At 41.6% G+C, this 24,879-nt stretch overlaps 1 protein-coding gene across 2 annotated transcripts in view; it reads right to left on the bottom strand.

The window, feature by feature from the left end:
- Positions 1-24,879, bottom strand: part of KTI12 (KTI12 chromatin associated homolog) — a 69,615-nt gene that overhangs the window by 12,193 nt on the left and 32,543 nt on the right. For both annotated transcript variants that reach the window (XM_063449435.1, XM_063449434.1), the window contains exons 5-6: positions 4,451-4,506; positions 2,186-2,265 (exon numbers count right to left, since the gene is read on the bottom strand). In XM_063449435.1, the coding sequence (XP_063305505.1) occupies positions 2,186-2,265; positions 4,451-4,506 (136 nt within the window). The remainder of the gene's footprint in view (positions 1-2,185; positions 2,266-4,450; positions 4,507-24,879) is intronic.

The following is a 24,879-nucleotide window of genomic DNA, read 5'->3' as shown; positions in this document are numbered from 1 at the left end:
CAAGCCTGTATTACCCCGATTCCTAAACGAGACAAAGAACATAATTTTGTCACTAACTACCGCCCTATATCCCTGTTGAATACCGATATTAAAATATTTTCCAAGGTGCTGGCAGAGAGATTAAAGGATTTCATTCCCAAATTAGTTCATCCTGATCAAAACGGCTTTGTTAAGGACCGTGAGGCGATAACATTCGCAAACTGTAAAATCTGATGCATATCTGCAAATCTATTTCCTCCCCGGTGGCCTTTGTGGCTCTGAACGCCGAAAAGGTCTTTGACAGAGTTAGCTGGTGCGATCTGTCGGATGTCTTGGAGGTGTTCGGAGTCACAGGGCCTATACTGGATAGGATTATGAGTCTTTACTGCTCCATCTGCCAGGCTCTCGGGAAAAGGGTTCAACTCAGAATGGTTTGGGGTAGCTAATGGGACAAGACAAGGGTGCCCATTGGCCCCAATGTTGTATGCACTTTCAACAGAACCCATGGCAGCTTATATAAGACATGAGGAGGAAATCCTAGGAATTCGCTATGGCGACCAGAATTTAAAGATCATGTTATATTCAGATGATGTAGTTCTGACACTTTCTAATCCAGAAACATCTCTGTTGGCAGTTTTGAAATGCATTCATAATTTTGGTAGAATCTCTAACTATAAATTAAATTTAAAAAATACACAAGTAATTCATTCTAGTATCCCGATTGGCCAACTACATAGATTGGGAGATTCTTACCTATTTATATGGTTTAAGAATTAAATGCTTTATTTGGGGATAAAATTAAGTTTCAGTTGGTTTAAGATACTAAACAATTATTATAACGACTTATATCAGGACTATATAACTTACCATAAACAAATGGGGTAATTTCTATATATATCATGGCTGGGGAGAATAAACGCAGCACAATCTTATTTAGTTATTTCCAGCTACACTATAGTCACCCAGACCACTTCAGCTCAATGAAGTGGTCTGGGTGTAATTTCCCTCAGGTTTTAACCCTTCAGATGCAAACATAGCAGTTTCAGAGAAACTGCTATGTTTACATTTGGGGTTAAGCCAGCCTCTAGTGCCTCCATCATGCAGGGCGTCTATAGGATAGCTTTGAAAAATGCTTTCCTATTGACAGCTTGAATGCGCGTGCGGCACTTGCCGCCCATTCGCATGCAGCTCTGCTGATGTCAGCAGAGGGAGCTGATGTTGGCGGGGGAGGAGAGATCACCAGCGCCGAGGGAGCCCGGCGCTGGAATAAGGTAAGCTGCTGAAGGGGTTTTCAGCGCCACTGGAGGGAGACCCTGAGTGCTGGGGCACTCTCAGGGCACTATAGTGTCAGGAAAACCGCTATGTTTTCCTGACACTATAGTGATCCTTTAACTTGCTTCAGAAGGTGTTATCTCCTGTCCTGCAAATTGAACTTTAATCAAACACAGGGGTTTCCTGCAAGATTAGCTATAAAATTGCAATAAAGAAAGTTTAAATGTTAGATGTCTCTTTAGAGGAAGTGTTTGGGAAGGCTGTGCAAGGGCTGGTGGTGCTAGGGCTGTATAAACAAAGTGATTTTTCACTTGAAATGGCAGAAAATTGAGCAATCAGACTACAAGTTGTTTTGGTGCCTATAGTGTCCCCATAGGACTTTTTGACGTCATAACAATTTGATCCATGCACACGCTATGCCAGCACTAATTGGTCAACTTATTTAGCTCCAGTAGTTCTGTAACAACTATCACTAGCAAGGTATTCCATTCCAGTGAGGAATCCTCAAGGATTAGATTGTTATGATTCAGTAGCCACTGGTTTGGAAAGTCAGAAATTTCACTTTCAAATGTTATAGAGAGTTCCATCACTTGTTAACATGATCTGTACCACTGCCTGTGTCCCAGCATTAGAGTTCCTATGCTATTTAAAACACAGCTTGTAGGTAGAGTTGTCACAAAGTATCAAGAAAAATGATTGAAAAGGGTTGTATTCTTACATCAATATGCAATTATATGCTAAATCTATACACTTAAAATAAATTTTACTTAGAAAAGGTATATCGAAAATGTAGTTCTATTATAATTTAATGTAAAGCTGTGTGTACGTGTGTACCATGACAGGTACACTAGAACTGTAAGTGTATATATACAAACCCTTTGACCATTAAAACATATACATTTTTTTAAAGAAGGGTTTACTTCTCTACACTCACATTTCTTGGGTGTACTGCTCACTCTGGTCTCGTTGCTGGTTCCATTTGGAGCTGGTCTCAGGGGCCGTCAGGCAATGAATCTACAATAACAGTATATTCAGTTTACTCTGTAACATTTCATTATCACCCCTTAGTCTGTTCTGTGAGAAAGGTCCTCAAGTACAGGAACACAGTGTGAGGATATAAACCAGACCTCGTTAGGAATAAATCCAACACATGGACATGGTGACATCTCAGGACGCTGGCAAACACAAACAGTAGGTGATAATGAGAGCAGCCAGCTTACTCAGACTGCAAAATAGAATCACTGAGGTTCACCAAGGCTGCTGCCAGTTCAACCGTTTTACTGACGGATGCAAACCAAAAATTACATCTATTAGGCGTGCTCTATTCCTAACCTCTACAAATTAATGACAACAACTACAGTGTATTCGCCTGTACAGAGAAGGTCATAGATGTCATTAGTCATCAACTTCTAGCACTGGAACGTTTTGGTTTATTAAAAGATAGCAGAAAAGTTTTGAGACAGTAGTTTTTAAGACGAGTACATTTGTGAGATAAGGAGGACCCGCAAAGCTGCACCTTTGCATTCATCTGCTGTATTCTTCTAATGTAATGAAATATAAAGAGCTGGAAAATTTGCTTTGGTTTTTTTTTTTCACAGGTAAATCCTTTCACAAGCAATTAAATCGATAAGAGAAAATAAAAGCACTTTTGAATGGTAAGTGAAAAAGGAAAGGTTGCTGTGGGGGTGTGTGTAGAGGTCATGGAAAAAATCTAAACAAGTGAGAAGCACATCTTGTCCAATGAGTTTGAACAGGTCAGTACAGAGAGGCAATTTTATGGCAAGACAGGAGGCTTCATATTTGCTTTAACCTTCTTTACTGAACCTCCCAGCAGCAAAGAAATAGTTAAACATATAGAGAGAAAAAATCAACCAATCAGGACACATATTAGAACATAACAGTCTGTCAGGCTCCTCCCAAATCCTCTTTCTTTGCTGCTTTCCTCCCAGGTGAGTCTATTCCAATTATAGCTCTCTAATATATATTATTGACCTGCCTTATTTTGTTTTTCCATATATTTTTTGACTCCTTTAATTAACTTTCCCTGTCTGTTTTACTCCCATGAGTATTTTATATAAAAGTTGTTTAATATACCTTTTGGTATACTGATTCTGTGGTGAACCCACTACTATTTTACTGGTCATCATGTTGGACCAACCAGAACCTGCAATGTCAGCAGAATTAGAAGCCTGGCTTCAAGCTGCAATTGCAGACTCTATCCCCAAAGCCATGGCAACGTTTCGTAACCAGACAGCCACTACTGCCACCATCACGCAATTGTCAGACTCTAATGATTCCAGGGTCTCTGACCATGACGAAGCCCCACGTAAGCGCCCTTGGAAAGGTAACAGTGCTTCTGCTGGCAAAGGCAAAGCCCCAGCAAAGACAGCTAAATTGTCTCATGCCAAACCCACTTTGACTTCAGAATCTGACCCCTTAAAGGGTTCAACCTCTGGCTATAACCTACGAGTGATAGACGAATACAATGCATATCCAGATGAGGATCTCCCAGGTGACCCTTCCTCTTCTGAATTTGTAACAGAGACTTTTCTCCTACCTCAAAACCAGTCCTTTCAGGACACTGATCCTATGTCCACTACTAATTTAGAAAATACTAAGGACGATATCCTATTGGATACCAATGGTCATCCTCTATTTGACCCACGCTGCATCAGACACCCTCGTTCAGTGGAATGGACACCCCCTGATCACATTGCCAAATATTGCAGATTATGGCTTCGTAAACCTTTAGAAAAGGAGATTAGGGCCAAATTAAGAGCAGAATGTCCACGGCCTATAATTCCTGATAAGGTGGCTGTCACCCCTGAACTTGACCCACTCCTGGTCACTTTTCTAACTAAGACGGGTAAAGATCCCCGCAAGGGAATCGAAGTTGGCTTAAAAGCCACCCAGTACAAGCTGATGGATATAGCAGGCCCGCTTATCCAGATTTTTATAATTGCTGATGAGACGCTAGCAGGAGGCAATTTTGACGCACACATGGTGCGTGAATGGGCACAAAGAGCGTTATGCCTGTTGGGCAACGCACCAGGGCCCAGTGGTTTCAAGTTACGGTTCTGCTGATATGGCTATTGAAATAAGAATGAATGATTTGTTTACTTTAATATTGCTTTAAAAAACATTTCAACACAGATAGATTTCATGCTGTATAAAATATGGTGAAAATACTAGTACATACCAGACAATGTGGAGTTTGTGTATGTTTAATCAGGCAAAATAACTCATATCTGTACCCTGAAAAGATAAAAAAAAAAAACGGAATTTAGGGAATGATTTGGTTGGAAAGCAAGGTGTTATTTTCGCTTACTTATTTTTTTTTAAAATCCCTGATAGCATCTCAGAATTACATTGGACTTGAAAGGCCATGAAAAACCTGCTGCGGTCAGGGCCGGATTAACATAGGGGCTGATGGAGCTGCAGCTCCAGGCCCAGGCCCATGGAATAGGCCCATTGATTTAAAAAAAAAAAAAAAAAATTTTTTTTTTTACATTTTTTTTTTTTTTTTTACACACTACTCTTAGGGTTGCCAGGTATTTCTCACGTATTTCTTAGGGTTGCCAGGTATTTCTCAGAAGTATTTTTTCAGGTATTTGAGGCTGCCTAGCCGGTGCCGGTATTGCAGTAATACCGACAATACAAATGTCTGTCTCAGTATAAACAGAGATTATTCTGCAATACCAGTGCTGGACAGTAGGGGTCACTGTTTGTGTGGAGAGAGGCAGTGATAAGAAGTTACGGCATCTCCCTCACTGCCTCTCTCTACTCACTGATCCGCGAGGGAGCAGCTCTGCACAGAAAGTCCAGACAGCAGCTCCGAGACATAGGGACGCTGAGATATTGGGACACTGGGGAACATGGGGACCCTGAGACACTAGGGACACAGTGGCCTCATGTCTCCCAGTGGCCCCTAGTGTGTGTCCCCATGTCTCCCAGCCACTGTCCCTAGTGTCTCAGTGGCACCATGTCTCCCAGTGTTCCCATGTGTCCCATGTCTTTCATGACATCGGGACACTGGGAGACATGGGGACACAGACTCTAAGGGACACTGGGAGACATGAGGATACAAACACTAGGGGACACTGGGCGACATGGGGACACTGAGACACTAGGGGACACTGAGAGACATGGAGACACTGGGGGACACAGGGAGACATTGGGACACTGGGCGACTTTGAGACCTTGGAGACATGGGGCACTCCCCATGTCTCCCAGCCAGTGTCCCTAGTATCTCAGTATCCCCATGTGTCCATGATGTCTCTCAGTGTCTGTAGTGTGCCAGTGTCCCTAGTGTCTCAGTGTTTCCTAGTCTCCCAAAGTCCCCTAGTCTCCCAATGGCTCCTAGTGTCTCAGTGTCCCATAGTATAAAAGAAAAAATCTGAGGCACTCACTGTGATAGATTTAGGCAGGTTTATTGGACACCGCAACGTTTCCTATGTATCAGTGTCCCCCATGTATCAGTTTCCCCTATGTATCAGAGTGTCTCAGTGCTCCATGTCTCTCAGTGCCCCATGTCTCTCAGTGCCCTATAGTGTCTCTGTGACCGTAGTGCCTAGTATAAAATAAAAAAATCTCAGGCGCTCACTGTGATAACTTTAACCCCTTAAGGACACATGACCTGTCTGACATGTCATGATCCCCCTTTTATTCCAGAAGTGTGGTCCTTAAGGGGTTAAGCATGTTTATTGGACACCGCAACATTTTGACCTGTACCCAGGTCTTTATCAAGTCTCCAGTGTCCCCTATATATCACAGTGTCTCAGTGCCCCATGTCTCCCAGTGTCACCTCGTGTCTGTCTCCCAGTGTCCCCATGAGTCTCAGTGTCCCCAGGTCTCCCAGTGTTCCCTAGTATCTGTGTCCCCATGTCTCCCTGTGTCCTAGTGACATGGGGACACTGGGAGACATGGGGACACAGACACTAAGAGGCTGGGAGACGTGGGGACACAGACATGCCCCCTTTTTGTGTATGTTCACCCTTTCGGACGTTCTGGTTTTGTGATTTGTGTCAGTGGCCCACCCTTTTACCGCTTCCATAGACTGCCTGCTTTACTGGACACTGCTGTTAGGGGGTATGGGTTTACTTGAAAGATGAAAGCGTGAGATTAACAAAGGGTAGTGTTTTCTCATAGTTGCATCCTATGAGTTTCCCTCCAGCACCATCTCCATCAGATACATGACGCTTAGGAGGTAGGACTGTTTTAGTGTTTTTGGTCAATAAGATTTTGTAATTCGGTCCATCATAATTATCAGCACCAGGCCCACTGGGCTCTTAATCCGGCCCTGGCTGCGGTAAAAAGAAACCTTTAATGTGCGCCAGTTTCCCTGCCGTGATAAGTATTCAAGCAGTAAGCCACTAATAGTGCAGTAATGGCCCTGTATTCCCCACTGCAGAGTTCTCAGGGTTCTGTGTGCAATGCTACAGTATATACATCATCCCTCGCTTGTCCATAATTACTGACACTGTGACCATTTAGTGAGGAATATTAAAGAATGTCTACTAAAATCTACAGTTCTCATTTCAAAGACTATCCAGGAGTGCGGATCAATAACAGATACTGAATATTTGATATTTGCTAAACAAGGAAAACAAATGATGAAAACAATAATAGCTGATAGACATAATTGTTAGGGAGAGTGAGCTTTCCTACTCATAGGTGATGTGTGATTTTTAAAACAAATTGAAACAATTATTAGTATGGCGAGGGAGTAAAGGTAAGTAAACTCACTGTTTAAACCCGAAATAGGCAGGGTAAAACTGTAGTAGATTATTTTATGCAAACCAATAAGTTTGAATGACTATCTGTTCCTGTCCAAATTAAAAATAATAAAGTTGCGTGCACGCTGAAGTAAATTCACACTTACTCTCTTTACCGCATCTCCTGTCTCTTTATGTTTATCCAGATTTCAGAAATTATTTATAATAGGAATGCATGCATATTTAGCAGTATAGACAACCACAAAACACAAAACTTCGGGATACGGCTGAAAATAAATAGGATTATGTAGAATATATCGATGAAAATGGGGGGCTAGTAGTCCCTTGGTTCCTTGTGAAGTTTCTTAATAATGCTTAGGACTTCAGACGGGTAATGGTAGGAAAAAACAATGCTTTTTATTGATTAAAGGTGAAAATTCACCATCAATATAAAATATAATATAAAGAAAAACGGTATGGTCCTACGCGTTTCGTTCTGCGAAGAACTTAATCAGGGACGCAATTATAAATAAAATCAATGTACATTTGCTGTATTTGTACATTGATTTTATTTATAATTGCGTCCCTGATGAAGTTCTTCGCAGAACGAAACGCGTAGGACCATACCGTTTTTCTTTATATTATATTTTATATTGATGGCGATTATTAAGCATTTATCAATAAAAAGCATCATTTTTTCCTACCATTACCCGTCTGAAGTCCTGAGCATTATTAAGAAACTTCACAAGGAACCAAGGGACTACTAGCCCCCCCATTTTCATCGGGGGAGGCACCCTATGAGCGATATATTCTACATAATCCTATTTATTTTCAGCCATATCCCGAAGTTTTGTGGTTGTCTATATATGAAAAGGTCGTCTTCTTTGGGTAACGATCTTGGGAGGCTGCATTATAACTTTTAAGTTAAGTATTTGTATACGTTCCACTACGGTTATTAACCATAGTAGTGTTGATATTGTATTGTATTATATATTTAGCAGTATACTGGGGAAAAGTTCTGGTGTTATAATAAACATTGCACTTTTAACTTTTGTTACCATATGTTATGGATTTGCACACTCACAAATATTTCATGTATTTTATTTACTAAAAAACAAAAAATTATCAGGGTATTGCACATTTTCAAATTAAATAACTCAGCTGAAAAAATAGGTCAAGTGGCTGTTTTATTCCCCCAGTTTTGGACTGAAAGAAAATGAAATGTCTTGGTCAATTCTCCACAACTCTGCATTTAGTAAATAGCTCTTTAAAAGTTTTAGGTGGTTCTGAAAAACACAGTGGCATACATGTACTTTAAGTCTTAAAGCGACACTGTCACAGAGTATGTCACAAAGATAAAATCTTTATTTAATTGAAATTCAGAGTAGGAACTTCTGTGTCTTAGTATTTTTTGTACACTTGACAGAAGGCTCTATGTAATTAGGATCCTGCAGTCTTGCAGATCCTTCATAGACCTCAGTCGTGTACTCTTGTGCACGCTGACGTGGGCTCCTGGCAGCTAGAGAGGACAGACAGACAGACAAGAGACATGGGGCAGATTCCTCAATACGTCCCAAACTGTCCCTTCATTTATACATGTATATTAAGGCATGTATGTTATAGTAATTTTTATTCTGCTTATAATATATACACATACAGTACATATAAAATATTAATTTAATACACATATATCAATATGTGTACCAACATGTCCATGTGTACTAACATGCCTACATATATACACACACGCATGATACACTCACACAATTTAAAAGTATTTTATTTTTGAATGCAAATTTTGTGAAGTGAATATTTGTGAAGACATACTAACATGCAGACATACTGGTGGGCATAAGTGGATGGCCGCTGGGCTAGGTAAGGCAGGCTGCTGCTGGCCTGGCAGGTCCCTTGCTGGGATGGAGGGTGAGAAGGCCAGGGTAGAGTAGAAAAAAAAAAGTGGAGAAAGAAGGAAGAGAGGCTAGCAGCAAAAGCTACACATTCGGTTAAAAGAGACTGAATAAAAGATGTGGGATACACTAGTCTTTGCACGAGTTCTTAGGAGAACTTGGTGCTGTTTTATTGTTCATATGTGGGTACCTCAACTACAGAGGCCAGTAAGCAATTTGTGAGTATAGCCTTTGTGGTCTGTTGAAGAAATAAGATTTTACTTTGGTGAGACATATTAAAACTATCCTCCTTTTGTAGCGATTATGGTTTACATGTCAGCACTGCCAAATCAGGTTTCGAGACCACCGAACAAATATTATAACAACATGTTCTCTGCCAACACTATCTGACGTTTCTTTTTATAATTGAATTACGCTCAACGAGCATGTCAATGACCACCTTGTCATAATCCGCAGAGAAGTAGCTTCCTGTTTCTGAATGTTTAATTGCACTAAATAATAAATGGCGAGGTCTGCGTGAGCTGTGGGCAACATATAAATGCCGACATTTGTGAAATTGCCTTTCATCGTATCCTGGCAAAACACAATGTCTGGTTATTGTTAAATAGACCCAGAAAGTAAGCTTCTAATTCAATTAATAATAAATGCTTAACACTTTATAATTCAATGCCTGACACACATGTGTAAGGCAGTAGAATAAGGAAGAGATTTTCCACTACACAATTTTTTCATAAAGATAAAATGTTTATGAAATCCTTACGATGACTGCACTGGGAATTGCACAATTGAACACAATCTAAAGATGATTAGAAATAGTTAGGCCTGCTTTGTCTTATTGGCTGAGCAGGTGGTTGCCAAAAGCTGACAAGTCAGAGCCTTTGCTGTTGACGTTTGTTAATTTAGAAAAAATGGAATTGGGAGCACTGCCGGAACATTCATTTCTAAGTACGTGTAGTGGTGCTGCCGTACAAACCAAAATATATACAATAAAAACAGATTAAGTAACAGCACACACATAAAGATAATACAGTTAAGTTTTACAAGGCTATTTAAAATCACCTATCTTAGCAAACAGATAATGGGATTCAGTTCTACCATATGGCCATGTTGTGTCAAGCCATTACATCGCATGACTGCTGACCCCGGACCAAAACCCCCACCACCCGTTGCCCAATAAATACACAACACCTTTTGTATGGGTAAGGGCAACGGCCACAGCTTTATTAACAGAATTATCATAGATTATCACCAGCGTCCACAACCTGTCAGCTGTTGGGGGATTACCAACAGACAGCTCTATCAAATGACCCACGAGTCCGGAGCAGCCTGCCCCCGCCATCAGCTCTCAGCAGGCTGCGACTCCCAAAGCCGCTTGGGCACTTTCTTCCAAACCTCTTCGCTGGCCACCGCGGTTCCTCCCTACCTACTCCCCTGGGAGGGACCGCGCCCCCCTGCAGCCAGCGCCTCCTCAATACCAGACTGTAGACCCGCACTTAGGATATCCAACCCTATGAGGGAGAGGTGTACCCCATCCTTACGCATCAAGTTGGAATTGTCCCCTTCCAGCTCTCTGTGCCTAATGACAAAACCGCCGATCCGGCGGACAAATTTTCCAATGGCCACATTTAGCTTGCGCCTACTACGCTCCACGCCCTTTGCGTGAGGCAGCGAACGCCAACACGGCCTGGACACTATGTCCGACCAAATAAGGGTCAACTCGGGGAAAAGAGCCATACACCGAGCCAGAGCGTGCCTAATCGCATGCAGGAGGTCCACTGACCTGCTGCGCCCTACGTCATTTCCCCCTGCATGAATAACTAGAGTCACTGGCCCGACACGTACCTACGAAGGGATACGCATTCGGAATACAGCTGCTGCCATAACATACCCCTAATGCCCCTCCACCTTACCCTGGCTATCTCGGAGGGAAAACCCAAATTTCTCCCATAGGGACGCTCCTCAGCTCGCCGCGCTGCCCGATACACGTATGAATGTCCCAGTATCCAAATGCAGCGGGCCGAGGACCTACGGAGAAAATACGTTATAGTAAGTGAGGTCTGACATAGGACCTCTAGCGGTGTGTACCCCATCTACCCAAGCGCTGAATCGCTGCGTCTGAGAAACCCCACAAACTAGCCTGGGTGGCTGCCCCTATCCGAAAAGAATGAGCCGAGTACTGGCGAGGATTCACCCCGCATGCAGCCAAGGCAGCACGGAACCTGGCTGAGAACTGATAGCGTGTGAGGGGGGACCCGTCTCTATGAACCAGAAAGGAGAGACACCACACCGGCCTAATCTGCAAATAATCCAAGAAAAGACGGACTGGACAAAACCTGCCACCCGTGGCGCCGATACGTACCCATGAACCCCTACGTACCTAGTCCGTCTTGGAACGCCTGATGAAAACATCTACATAGTCCTCGGACCACCGGATATCTGCCAGAAACAGCGGCCCGAACGCCCTACGGTTGCGTGCAACCAACTTGCCCACTCTAAAAGCTCCAAAAAAACAAAATGCAAATGAAACCCGAAATAATGAGGCTTCGTAGTCTGAGAAACAAACTGCCCCCAGAGCCGCCTGGATCCGTCCCAGCAAGTCGGCTGACACCGGGCGGCGGCGGTCTGGGGCCCTCCTAAGTCTCCAACCCCGGATAACTCGCTGTATACCAAACCACCGAGAAACGTCTTGCCAACCCATAGACCGACACAGAAAAGATAGGGCGGTCAATGACTTATCGGCTGCAGAACAGGACTTACCCTGCGCAAACATCGTCTCCAACATTATCAGAGTCGCCTCCAATCGCCCGGACTCCGACCCCAGCACCAGGCCCTGCGAGAACGAGGACAGCCATGTCCGCCAGACGGCTTGATATGCCTTCCAGGACGAGTCAGCTAAGGAGTCCGACACCAAGCTTCTCAATCCTCCAAATCGATCTCCCATAAGGAAACCGGAAATCTGATACCCACTGCCTCCGCAGCTTGCGCCGACTCCCGAAAACGGTCCCACTGAAACCGAGAAAGGAGAGTCAGCTACCACGTTATGAACACCCGGGACATGACATGCTTTAATCCCAACATTACATTTTAAGGAAAGGAGGACCAACCGGCGCAACAGCGCAAGAACCGGAGGGGAACTGGCGGTGGAACGGTTTATCACATGGACGACACTCATGTTGTCCGTGTGAAAAAAAACTGTCCTGTTGCCTAGCGCCTCCCCCCAGAGCTCCAAGGAGACCACGATGGGAAACTGCTCTAAAAACGTCAGATTGCGCATCACATCCAAACCCAGCCATTGTGCTGGCCATGCCTCCACCATTTGCCCTGAAAGTATGCCCCAAACCCCACGGAGCTGGACGCGTCTGTGAAGAGGTTCAACTCTGAGTTAGACGCAGTCTCCAGCAACCAGCAGGAGCGACCATTGTAGCGCTCCAAAAAGGAACTCCACACCTGAAGGGTCATGCGCAGACGCCGCGTGACTCGGATAAAATGAAAGGGCTCCCGAACCCCTACCATGGACAGAGAAAGGCGCCTGCAGAACGCCCGTCCCATGGGAAGAACTCGGCACGCAAAGGCCAAGTGCCCCAGAAGCACCTGCATTTGTCGCAACTGAACCTTCCTCGCCCCGCGAACCAGGTCAATCAGTCGCAAGAGGACCGACAACTTTTCTTCCGGCAGCCGGAAAACCATACCGACAGAGTCGATCTCTATCCCTAAAACGACAGAACCTGAACAGGGCCCACCGTTTTAGCCTCCGCGACGGGGACCCCGAAATATCCCATGACTGCCCTAAACGTTTGTAAAAGCCGCTCACACTCACCCGAACCTGGTGGGCCAACGAATAGGAAGTCATCCAATTAATGAGTAGCCGATTCCAAACCCGCCTCCTGTCTCGTTACCCATTCCAGAAAACATGAAAACATTTCAAAATAAAAATAAAGAAATAGAACAGCCCATGGGTAAACACATGTCGTAGTAAAAAGCCCCCCGGAAAGAACAGCCTAATAGGTGAAAACAGGAGGGGTGAACAGGCAAAAGACAGAAAGCTGATGCTATGTCGGATTTCGCCAACAAAGCACCTTGACCTTAGGGCGTCCACCGGCGTCCTCTCCCCTAGGTATGTCGTCTCGAGAGGGACCCTTCCCGGACACTGGCTTCCCCTTTCTGAAGCAGCGCACAGCTGGGTGAGCTCCCCCGCAGTGTGCACATTCATGGCGAAACCTACAGGAGCTGTACCAGCGGCAGTGGCTCTCGTTAAAGAGCCAACACACACACCTTTCTTTTGCCCTGCAGAGGAGCCGGAGGTCCCTCTGGCAGGCCCGGGAAAGGGGGATGGTCTACTGGGAGTCATAATTAACAGCCAGAGACTGCCATCCTGAACGCCGAAATCCATACCCGGGCACACCGCCATCTTTTGTCGGAATTGCTGGTCATAGTGATACCAGCATTGCCCCCCATAGATTTTATAGGCTCCCCAAATTAGGTCTAAGTACCCGATGAGAAAAGGAGACTTATCTGGGAAACGGCGTACTTGAAAATATATTAAACCCTTGCAACCAATTGCCAAAGGTTCTGGGTATCTACTTACCTTTTTCTGCCTCGGGAACATCCCCCCGGCGCGGTCTGTCCACGGAATCCTTGTCAGGAGAGACCAAGGACAGCAGATCCACGTACTCACATCTCCATATTTTCTCTTGTATGTCCATAGGGACATGTAAACCTAACGGCGCAAGATCGCATCCCACCGAACACGCACGAAAAGCCCCTGCGGCAGGCTGACCCTTAGGGTCCTGTGAACATCCCTGTACCTGTACCTCAGCCTGCACTGGGAGTCTATTATCCTGCCCTGCGACTACCCTTTGCCCAGTAAGCTGTGAAGGGAAACTAGCAAATAGGGTCCTAAGCAGGCGCAACCACTCACTAGACTGATCTTGGGCCCCAGTCCCCGGCACGCCAGCGCAATGTAACAACTCACCGGACCGCTGGGGAACTGCTGGCACCGAAACCACCTCTTCTTCTGAAGCAGAATCCGACCAAGACCTCCTGTGGACATCTGCAGCAGGACCTGAGCTGTGCTCCAGGTGGACATTTCCGAAACCGGCTGCCTCAGGGTGATGGGGGTTGCTTCCGGATGCCTGGGAGTTCCGGTTGTCTCCTCTCCTCCCTGACGACCGTCCTCTGCGCCCGGCGCCCTGGGAACTCCGTGTCCTGGACAGGGCGCCGACGTTGCGCGTCACTTCCGGGTGCGGGGCGCCGCCGGTGTGCGTCACTTCCGGTGACGTCCGGCGCCCTGACGTACGACGTGCTCAAGGGCGCCGATGCTTACCCTCACTTCCGGCGTCCTCTCTCTTCCCACCGTTGGGACCGGAAGAGACGGCGGATTCCGAGATCTTCCCGCCACGCCGCCATCTTGTCCATAAACGATGCAGGCATCCACCGACCTCTGGCTCCCTCCTACTCTCACCGGGGAAGTCCTGGCTGTGCTGATCCGCTTACCCCGCTGCCGACCTCGTCGTCTGGACACCGGACTGGGGGACAGCCGCGTAGGAGGCTTGGAACGCCTGGCCCTCCTACCACCATCCGACAAAACCAGCGAAGTCCCTGAAGCTGCAGCAGGCGTCGGGCGGGTGTCCACCCCGGCTATCACCTCCTCCAACGCTCCGGATCCATGAGACTCAAGGTACGCCTGCAATAAGGCTACCACATCATTCTTGGACACAGCTGAAGCCATTCTACCGATGCCAGATGAGAGAAAGGTAGGTAAATAGAAATGGAAGCAATTGAAGGAAAATGAATAATAGAATCTTTTTTTTTTTTTTTTTAAATACAGTCTCAGGGGAAGCTAGCAACACTACACCTCTGCCCGGGAACTGGTGAGTACCCTCCCCTTTTTCCCCAACTTAATGTCCCCCATGTGCCACAATGTATCCCCTTATGACCCAACCCCTTATCCCTGCAGGCAGTCATGTCCTCCCTTCCTTAAGATTTCCAGGGAGGTACTGTACCCATAAATCGGTGGGTCTTACACTAATTTTAAAATGAGAGATTAGCATGCTAACTACAATACTGCTTAAACTGCTTCCAGAGACACTCCCCAATTTATGCTTTCTTGTGGTCACCTCCAAAGGTGCACCTATAGTGGATGGGTGGGGTACTCAGCCCAATAGGAATCTTGTCTGGATTCCAAAGATACTCAGAAAAAGTGGAATTGGGGGCACATCCGGAACATGCATTTCTACGTAGTATATACAAAAAAAAAAATCACACCACAGAATAAGGAACAGAGGACACAAAAATACAGTTTTCAATTTTTGTGTGCGCGCTGTTCTTTAATCTTCTACACTCCATGAGAAAGGCATCTAGCCGAAACGTTGGTCTTTTTGGTCTGCAGTCTCTGGTCAGTGTACCTCACTAAACATTGCGGGTTTATAGTTTATGCACATGTTTTAATTTTGTTTGTATTTATGTGTGTATAATATAAAAACAAATTTCACTCTTTGTAGTGATATTTGTATACTTGCATTATGCACTTTATCAATTCCATTTTATTGCTATATGATGTATAATTCAAATCATTTTTGCATTACAATTATGGGGGCTTCTTTTCTTGTATAAAGTCAAGTATCTTTGCCTGGTGAATACTACTCTCTTTAGAAGTCCGGGCCAGATTTTGTGTGGGCCCTTCTAAAAATACTGTTAACACATATTTTGCTATTGATGTGTCATTTGTTTGTGTATTTGAGTGGATGCACTAGCAGGCACTATAACCGGTCACTAACTTTAACCCCTTAAGGACACATGACATGTGTGGGGTATGGGGGGGAGGGGGGGGGGAGGGGGGGGATTATGAATGAACCCCCCCTCCCAACACACATTTTCCTGTTATTATTTTTTAAAAGAGATATATAAATAGCAAAGTCTAACTTACAGGTTGTTTCTACCAAAACCCCCCATTGCAATGTGTGAAAATAATAGAAAGTCTATCCGTCACTCTCATTCATTCTGTGGCAGACCCACAGACCATGATATAAATTTGCCTTGGGTGCTGCTCAATTATTTAGCGCTGTACGTCTGTAGAAACGAAGGCACCAAAGTCTGATTGTAAAGTAAAGATATCAGCGGGTCTCTAATCTTCATGCTGTGTGTTGTCGAATGATTCACAAATGATCTTGGTATTTTCAAGCCCTTTGTATAATCACGCAATATATGTGTACCCCAGGCTTGTGACGTTCTACTAGACTGATGGTTGATGATTTAAATTATGTTGTACATCTTGTTCCTGCTCTAAGGAAATGGAATATTAAATTATTAAAAACCGAAGGTCACACTTCATTTATGTAAAAACATGCACAAAATGCCAATTTGGAGCCAAACATGTATCATCCAATGACTGCTAAAAGTTACGTCTCCAAAGCCCAAAAAAGTCCCTCATTTCCCATGACATGTCAAGAGTACGCACCGAGTGACATTTGTTTGGCAGACAACCTGACATTTTCACATCCCTCTAAATAATTTACAGTGAGAAACCTCAAACTTTGAAACATGCTGCCTTTTACTTAACACCACGTCATAGCAAAATCAGAGGAATATGTACACATCTATTAGTATGTATGTATATTCCTACCTATCCAGCCATCCATCTATCTATAGAGCTTAAAATGTCAAGTATTACGACTGGACGGTCCATGTCACACTCACCACGGGTAAATTTCTACTCGCCAGGGGAGGGGGGGGGGGAGGGTGTGTAGAATATTGCATATTCTGTATATTCCTATTCAAATACATATTAAGGTGTGGCTGTATAATGGGTTAAACAGAACAGATGGTGTTTCCTATTCTGTACCATGAGGTCTCTGGAATTTGCTGTATAAGAGATTTGGGGTGGTCTTTATATGGGGAATTTCCTTATATGGCTATTCTAAACTACAGGTTATGACGTAATTTGGGCTATAAAGGGCAGAGGACAAAGGACCACGTTCTCTTGCCTTTCCTGCTACGATCCGATGTCCTGAATTGCTGATACAAAGACGACTCTGTAACCATTAAGACATACCATCTGTTAAGTATATTATGATTTGCTATTGAAGTAGAATAAATACTTATTTTTTATAAAGAACGTCAGATTGCGTATTAATACTTTTCAATAATATAGACATATATTATTGTGGCGAGCATTTGGCCCAAGACTATATATACATATATATATATAAAAGACTTATTCAACTAAATAAACACACAGGAAGATATTACATTGACGAGCCAGCCAGACTGTTTTTCTGGCATTCCACACTTCCAAGGGGGGTTACTGATCAGAGGAAGAGAGAGAAAGGACGGATCGAATTACTCTGTATTGCAAGTGTGTGCAGCCAGAAATTCAGACAAAGCACCGTGTTTAAAAAAAACTGTGTGCAGATTTCTGTGTGTTAATCAGAAGACAAAGATTTTCAAATCACAAAGACTGTTCCAAGATTATATTCTACAACAGACAAAAGCACGTGTTATAAAGAAAGCAGCACAAGATACAACGTGTATTCTAGAAGCAAGCACGTGGAAGAGATTGGCAAGCATCCAGAATCAAACTGCGCAGACTAAAAGCAGACGGACGTGCAGTAAAGATCAAATTGTCTGGTGAGTAATAATGGATTTTGTTACAGAAATTGCAGAGAAAAGTAAACTTGATTTTGTGTTTAATAAATGCTATACAGATAGTCAATTGTGGGCAAGTTTATATGAGCAATGTAAACAAGCAAATGCAGCTATTGATAATAAACTGTTATGTTTAAATAAAACAAAAAAGAAAATTAGAAATGTTTTAAAATTGGTAGAAACCTTTGACACAATGATTCTTAGAACAGGAGTAGCTCCTACAAAATTGCAAGTAAAGGTGCAAGATTTAAAAAGTACACAGACAGACATTAAAGAGAAATCTGTATGTGTAACAGAAATCAAATGTACTAACTGTGATAGACTACAGGCAAGTATTTGTGATTTGGGAGAACAGTTGGATCTTAAATCTGAATTGATCTGTAAGCTCAGAAATGAAAATAAACAAATGTGTGTAATCACAAGGAGCGATCATAATTTGATACCCGAGACCGTTGATGTCACAGAAATATCATCCCAGTCTGATTTGCAACGTAGAAAATTGTTAGATAAGGCTGCAAAACTTAAATTAAAAATTCAAGAGCAGCTGATGAAAGTTACCAAAGATATTCCCCCATATAATCCATCAATGGATGCCTTTGGTAATGCAGACATATTTGAGTCTAATTTATCTAAACATAATTTGAACGACGAGCAAAGAAATAGACTATTCAAAATTTGGCTGCCAACATACATTGCACGTAGACTGACCCCACCCATAAGTACCCCTAATGATGAAGATGGTGAAATAGTCCATGCAACCATAATCTGTGGCCAGTGATAAAAAAAGAATCAAATTCCTGGAGATTAACAATTGATTTAAGAACATTAAATAAATACACACCACCTTCTGCACATGTGGTGGCAGAAACCCCAGATATGATGTCACGATTGACGTCAACGGCTAAAGTATACTCAGTACTAGATGTAAGTAATGGATTTTTCTCTGTACCACTGAAGCATAGTTGTCAATATAAGTTTGCTTTTACATTTCAAAATCAGCAATATGTGTTTACTGTGTTACCCCAGGGTTTTCACAGTTCTCCAACATATTTTCATCAGGCATTGGCAAAAGTTTTGTCTAAGTTTTCTAGGCCAGAATGCTTGTTACAATATGTTGATGATATGCTTTTGCAGACTGAAACTGAGGAAGAACACCTGATTCTGTTAAATGAATTATTTTTCCTTTTGCAGGATTCTGGTTTAAAACTGAACACGCGCAAAGTAACACTGATGCAACCAGAAGTACAATACTTGGGTGTACACATTGGTCCAGGACACAAGAAGCCAGTGCAGGAAAGAATCAAAACTATTTCTTCTCTTCCTGTACCGACTTCACACAAGGCCTTACGCCAGTTCCTAGGATTAATGAATTTTTCCAGAGAATTCATTGAAGGGTTCGCTGAAAAAGCTAAACCTTTATATGATCTCTTGAAAAATAGTGAATCTTCATTTGGACCATGGACAGATGAACATCAGAATGCATTTGAGGTACTTAAAAGAGACTTACAGGTTGCACCTGCTTTAGCGACAATACATCCAACTGCATCTTTTGCAATTCAAGTACATACTTCAGAGACGGCTGTCTCCGCAGTACTATTACAATTGCAACAAGAGATATGGAGAGTAGTGGGATATTTTTCTAAAATTCTTTCCCCAGTGGAAAGAGGGCTAGAAATTTGTGCCAGACATTTGGTAGGAGTACATTTTGCGGTAATGGCAACGGAACACATAGTGGGATTCAAAGACATAATTCTGCAAACACCACATACACCTTTGAAATTACTTCTTGAAAAAGGAATTCCAGGTGTGTCACATCAGAGATTTTCACAATGGTTAATAGCTCTATCACCAAAGCAAATTAAGGTAGAACATAAGGCAAAGTATGTACTTCCACAACTAATGCAATATGAGGGTAAACCCCATGAATGTTTAGCAGAAGTTGAAGAGAATTTTCTTTCTCTTTTCAGAAAGGAAGCAAGTGAATCTGATGAACCTGTGTTTGTTGACGGGTCCAGATTCTGTTCAGATGGGAAGTACTATACAGGTTATGCTATATGGTATCCAAAACGAGGATATTCAGTAGAGCATAAATTGCCAGGTCATTTGTCAGCACAGAGAGCAGAACTTGAAGCATTAAAAACAGTACTAACACTTGAGGAAAAAGAAGGGCGTCCCCTAGTGATATATAGTGATAGTTCATATGTGGTCAGATCACTAACAGAACATTTAGCTATATGGAAAAGAAGAGGGTTCGTAGATGCCTCAAATAAAGTGTTAGCACACAAAGAGACACTAGAGACCATATTTGGAATTGCGTCTCAAGAACCATGTTTACATGCTATAGTTAAAGTTCCTGCCCATCAAAAAGGTAAAGATTTACTTAGTGAAGAAAATGAAATAGCTGATAAATTAGCAAAAAGAGCAGCTTTAACTGGTGAAAATGCATTGCAGACAGAGCCTATGTCAGTAGCAGTGGTTAGAAAGACTAACACACAGCCTCCATCTTTTGCAGAAGAACAGGCAAAGGATTCGTCCCTTGCGGCTTCTCGGGTTGATCCAAAACCTCCATTTGTTCATGAGAACGGGGTTTTGTGTCATGACCAAAACGGAGAACTGTGTCCGGTCATGCCAGAACATCTAAAAGTGTTATTTACACAATATAATCATGAGAGTTTAGGTCATATTGGACAGCAGAAACTATTAGAGGTACTCAGAAATAAGTTTTATTGGGATAACATGGAAAAGACTGTACAACAGGTAGTACAATCATGTTTGATATGTGCACAAATAAATCCCAGACCTAAAGGACAAAAACCACCTATACAACGTATAGCACCTGCAAATGGTCCTTGGTCAACTTTACAAATTGATTTCATTGGGCCATTACCATAAGGTAAGAATGGATTAAAATATGCGTTAGTAGTTGTGGATGTATTCTCTAAATGGTTAGAAGTAATTCCACTGACTAAAGATGATTCACAAAAAACGGCTGAAGCATTATGGACACACATTTTCTCAAGATGGGGATTCCCTAGACTTCTAGAGTCAGACAGAGGTACCCATTTCACAGGGAAAATCATGCAAGCACTGTGTGCTATTCTAGGCATAGAGCAGAGATTTCATGTTCCATATCATCCACAATCTGCTGGGATTGTGGAACGTATGAATCGAACATTGAAATCTAGACTTTCAAAGATGTTACGTGAGAAAGGCAACACATGGGTACAGGCACTTCCTGCTGTACTTATGGGTATTAGAGGCACTATTTCTTCAACTACACAATACACTCCATTTGAATTGATGACAGGTAGGAAAATGCAGTTGAATTTTCCTAATGAACCATATTTGTCTACCCCACAGAAAGATGCAATTGCTAAAAATAAATGGTTGCAAATGATGCAGGAAAATTTGGAGCAAATTCTTCCACATGCAGCTACTCGTATGTGCAAAATGGCACCTCCTGATTTTTCAAAGTTTTTAAAGGGGGGTATGGTCATGATAAAAACTTTTAGGAAAACTGGACCTTGGGAGGCAAACTGGGAAGGTCCTTATAACATAACAGATACAATGGGACAAACAATGGTACAAGTGCAAAGACCTCTTGATGGTTCACGGAATAAACGGAGGCAAAATTGTTTTTGGGTTCATGCAGATCAGTGCAAATTGTATAAACCTACAACATAATCTGATAATATATTGATACTGCTTTGTTTTTCTTGGTCTATTTTAGATAATTTGTAAGCAGACCTACAGACGAAAGTTGGCCGGTGACAGACGATGTGTTCGCAAAGACAACCGTGTAGCAGAAAGAAGTTGTTCGTCAGCATCCTGCTAACATTGATGACCACAGTTCTTGTAATAGTTATTTTTAAGATGAACAAAACGACTTTCAATCAGGAATTAAAGAATGACTTATTGGGAAATATTAGAAAAAAGAGAGACAATGAACAAGTATTGAAAGGCCATGTTTGTTTCGGGACAAAAGATGGCTATCTACAAGTATGCAATGTGCGAATTAATTTCACAGGAGATAGTGTTATTAATTTAAACATTACAATAGGTCCTAATGATTTATTTAGTTGGACTAAAGGTTCATTTGTACAAGACAATGTAAAAACGGGATCATGGGAACTTAACATATTACAAAATGCATATATCATGATTGTAGTTAATGGAGAGGAAATGGTAAATTGGTCAGGTGACATGTATGTGAATGTTGCGCAAACTTCAGTAACAACACGAGGACGAGGTGGTGAGGTACTTTATACAATACAATATTGGCTTATACATTTAGAGCCAGAATTCCTCTTAAAAAACAATACTCCAGGTATACCTTGGATATGGGAAATACGAGCATCTAGGGAATCGTTGACAGTAAGAGTTAACATGATGTTTCTGGTAACTGATTATGTTATGCGGGATATTATAATGAAGCCTAGTCTTGTAGATATCCAGGAAGGAAAGGAAAGACTTAGATTAACATGTAGTACACATATAAGTTTACCCCCTGAGTCTGTAATGACATGGAAAAGGGAAGGAATGTTTTTGGGTAGTATGTCACATACAACGCCAAATGTTATTCACAGAGGTGTACTAGGAAAGGTGGATTGGTCGAAAGAAATGTTTGTTTTCTATTTAGACAATCCTACCTACAGTGATAGTGGAAACTATCAATGTTGTATAATGTTAAGAAATCATCACGAGAGATGTGGTGATGTTAAGGTAAATGTATTCTCTCCCAGAATGGTAGAATGCAAAAATAAGGTTTTTAAGTTATCAAGTCCCTTTCAATTGAATCATTTTCAATCAAAGCCTTTGTTATTAGATGGGAAATTTGCAACAATAGTTTGGCATTTTAATGTTTCTCAGTGGAAAATTTCAACTAAATTTCCACAATGTAAGGAACATTTATTAAATATGGAACGAGGCTTAGAACATTGGTTTGGAGGAAGTAAAGTATCAAACAGGAAAAAAAGAGATATTGTAGAAGGTATTATGGCTGGATTTGGTACTATAGGAAGTATCACCAATTCTATGGATATTCAAACATTAAAGAAAGATTTGGGAACTGTAGGGTTAATAGGGGGAAAAGGATTGCATATTCAAAGAGGTTTAAATCAAATATTGAAAAGTATGGTTATGAACACAGCCTCTGTTATTGCACCCTCTGTTCAACATTTACAGGAAGCTACTTTGGCATTAATGAGAAATGCAGAGTCATCCCAGGTAGCCAAAGCTTGTTTAGAGATACAAGTTGAATATTCTACAGATTTTAAGGTGATGGCACAAGCATTACAAGGTGGTGTTACTCCTATAGAACTCAAACGTAGTTTACCTGAGCAGTTTGCATTCGCAAAAAATCATACAGATTTATGGGTTAACAAATGGTTGGGATGCAACAATGATATATGTATAAGTTCTTCTTTAATACCAATTTCTGGTATTGAAAAAACACTATTTTCAATGTCGGTATTAGGAATTCCTATTAGTAACACACAATTATTATTTTATAAATTACAATATCCTGATTTTGTATCTTACAATGACATTACTGAACTTGAACAGGTAGATCTTTCTAGTTGTCTACATTTTGCATCCAAAATAATATGTTTAAATAACCAAGTTGAAACCATTTATCATTCATGTTTTCATAACCAAAGTTCATGTTCCGGTAAAATTAAAACAGTTAAAAATCCTCATGAAATTGTAACTCCCATAGAAAAAGACAAAGTATGTGTACAGGTTATGTCAAATAATGAGTTAGTAAGAGCTACATTTTCAGAATGTACACATTCAGAAACATTACAGAAAGGTTTATATTGTATCAATGGGGGTCCACTGATAATACATATACAAGGAACTCAAGTTAACATATCGAAGAGTCCTATACAAGACATAGATATCATGCCTATTCAATTAAATGTTTCACAAACAAATGAGTTTCCATGGAGAAAATGGGCAGATGAGATTAGGAAAGACAAGATATTATTATATTCGTTACAAAAACAGTTGAAAGAAACAGAAATTCAATTTGAACATGAACAGGGTAAATTAAAGGTGATCGAACATGAATGGTCAATTGTTTCTAGTTCCTCTTGGTGGAAAGACATAATTAAAAGTACAAACACACTTGCTAAATCATCTGTAGGATCAGCAATTGTAAATATTTTATTTCATCCATTTATTATTGTTATATGTGTATCTATAATATGTATTGTTTTACAAGTAATTATGCAATGTAGAATTAGAAAAATGTATATACTCGTAAATGAAAAGGTTAAACAGAAGGAGGATACACTAAAGAAAACTGTAAACAGGGTAATACACAATACTTCCAAGGAATCTCAGATACTGGGTAGCTATGAACACATCTCTTCTTATACCCAATGAATGTGATATGAAATGTGATACGAATGATGTATGAATGGACAGGTAAATAACATTTTGTTATGGTTTATAAATAAACCATAAACAGAGGGAAATGTAGAATATTGCATATTCTGTATATTCCTATTCAAATACATATTAAGGTGTGGCTGTATAATGGGTTAAACAGAACAGATGGTGTTTCCTATTCTGTACCATGAGGTCTCTGGAATTTGCTGTATAAGAGATTTGGGGTGGTCTTTATATGGGGAATTTCCTTATATGGCTATTCTAAACTACAGGTTATGACGTAATTTGGGCTATAAAGGGCAGAGGACAAAGGACCACGTTCTCTTGCCTTTCCTGCTACGATCCGATGTCCTGAATTGCTGATACAAAGACGACTCTGTAACCATTAAGACATACCATCTGTTAAGTATATTATGATTTGCTATTGAAGTAGAATAAATACTTATTTTTTATAAAGAACGTCAGATTGCGTATTAATACTTTTCAATAATATAGACATATATTATTGTGGCGAGCATTTGGCCCAAGACTATATATACATATATATATATAAAAGACTTATTCAACTAAATAAACACACAGGAAGATATTACAGGGTGGAATTTGGGGGGGGACATTTAAAAACTTTTTAAAAAACTCTTTGGATAAATAAGAACTAAGCAAAGATCAAAAGCCATTATGAAAATGGGACATAAATAAATCTAATACTAATATTACTGTAATAGAATAAGGAAAGTTGGTACCGCTCCGACACAGTAATTAAAGCACTCCCGTTTTAAGGAGGTATCAGAAAACGAGCAATGTTTCAACCTACATTCAGGTCTTTGTCAAGATAAAGAAGCTGAAATGGCTGTGGTGTGCTGGGATATCATTCCTCAAAGCAGTACTTGAATACGTGACTGGAGAGTCAGACTTTTCTAATAAATTAGTAGATATACGATATTCGTTTACACTGGCTGCCGTCCTTT

Source organism: Pelobates fuscus, chromosome 3, assembly GCF_036172605.1.
Source record: "Pelobates fuscus isolate aPelFus1 chromosome 3, aPelFus1.pri, whole genome shotgun sequence".
Classification (NCBI taxonomy): Eukaryota; Metazoa; Chordata; class Amphibia; order Anura; family Pelobatidae; genus Pelobates; species Pelobates fuscus.
The sequence above is the reverse complement of the archived record's forward strand: the minus strand, read 5'-3'. Positions and strand labels throughout refer to the sequence as shown.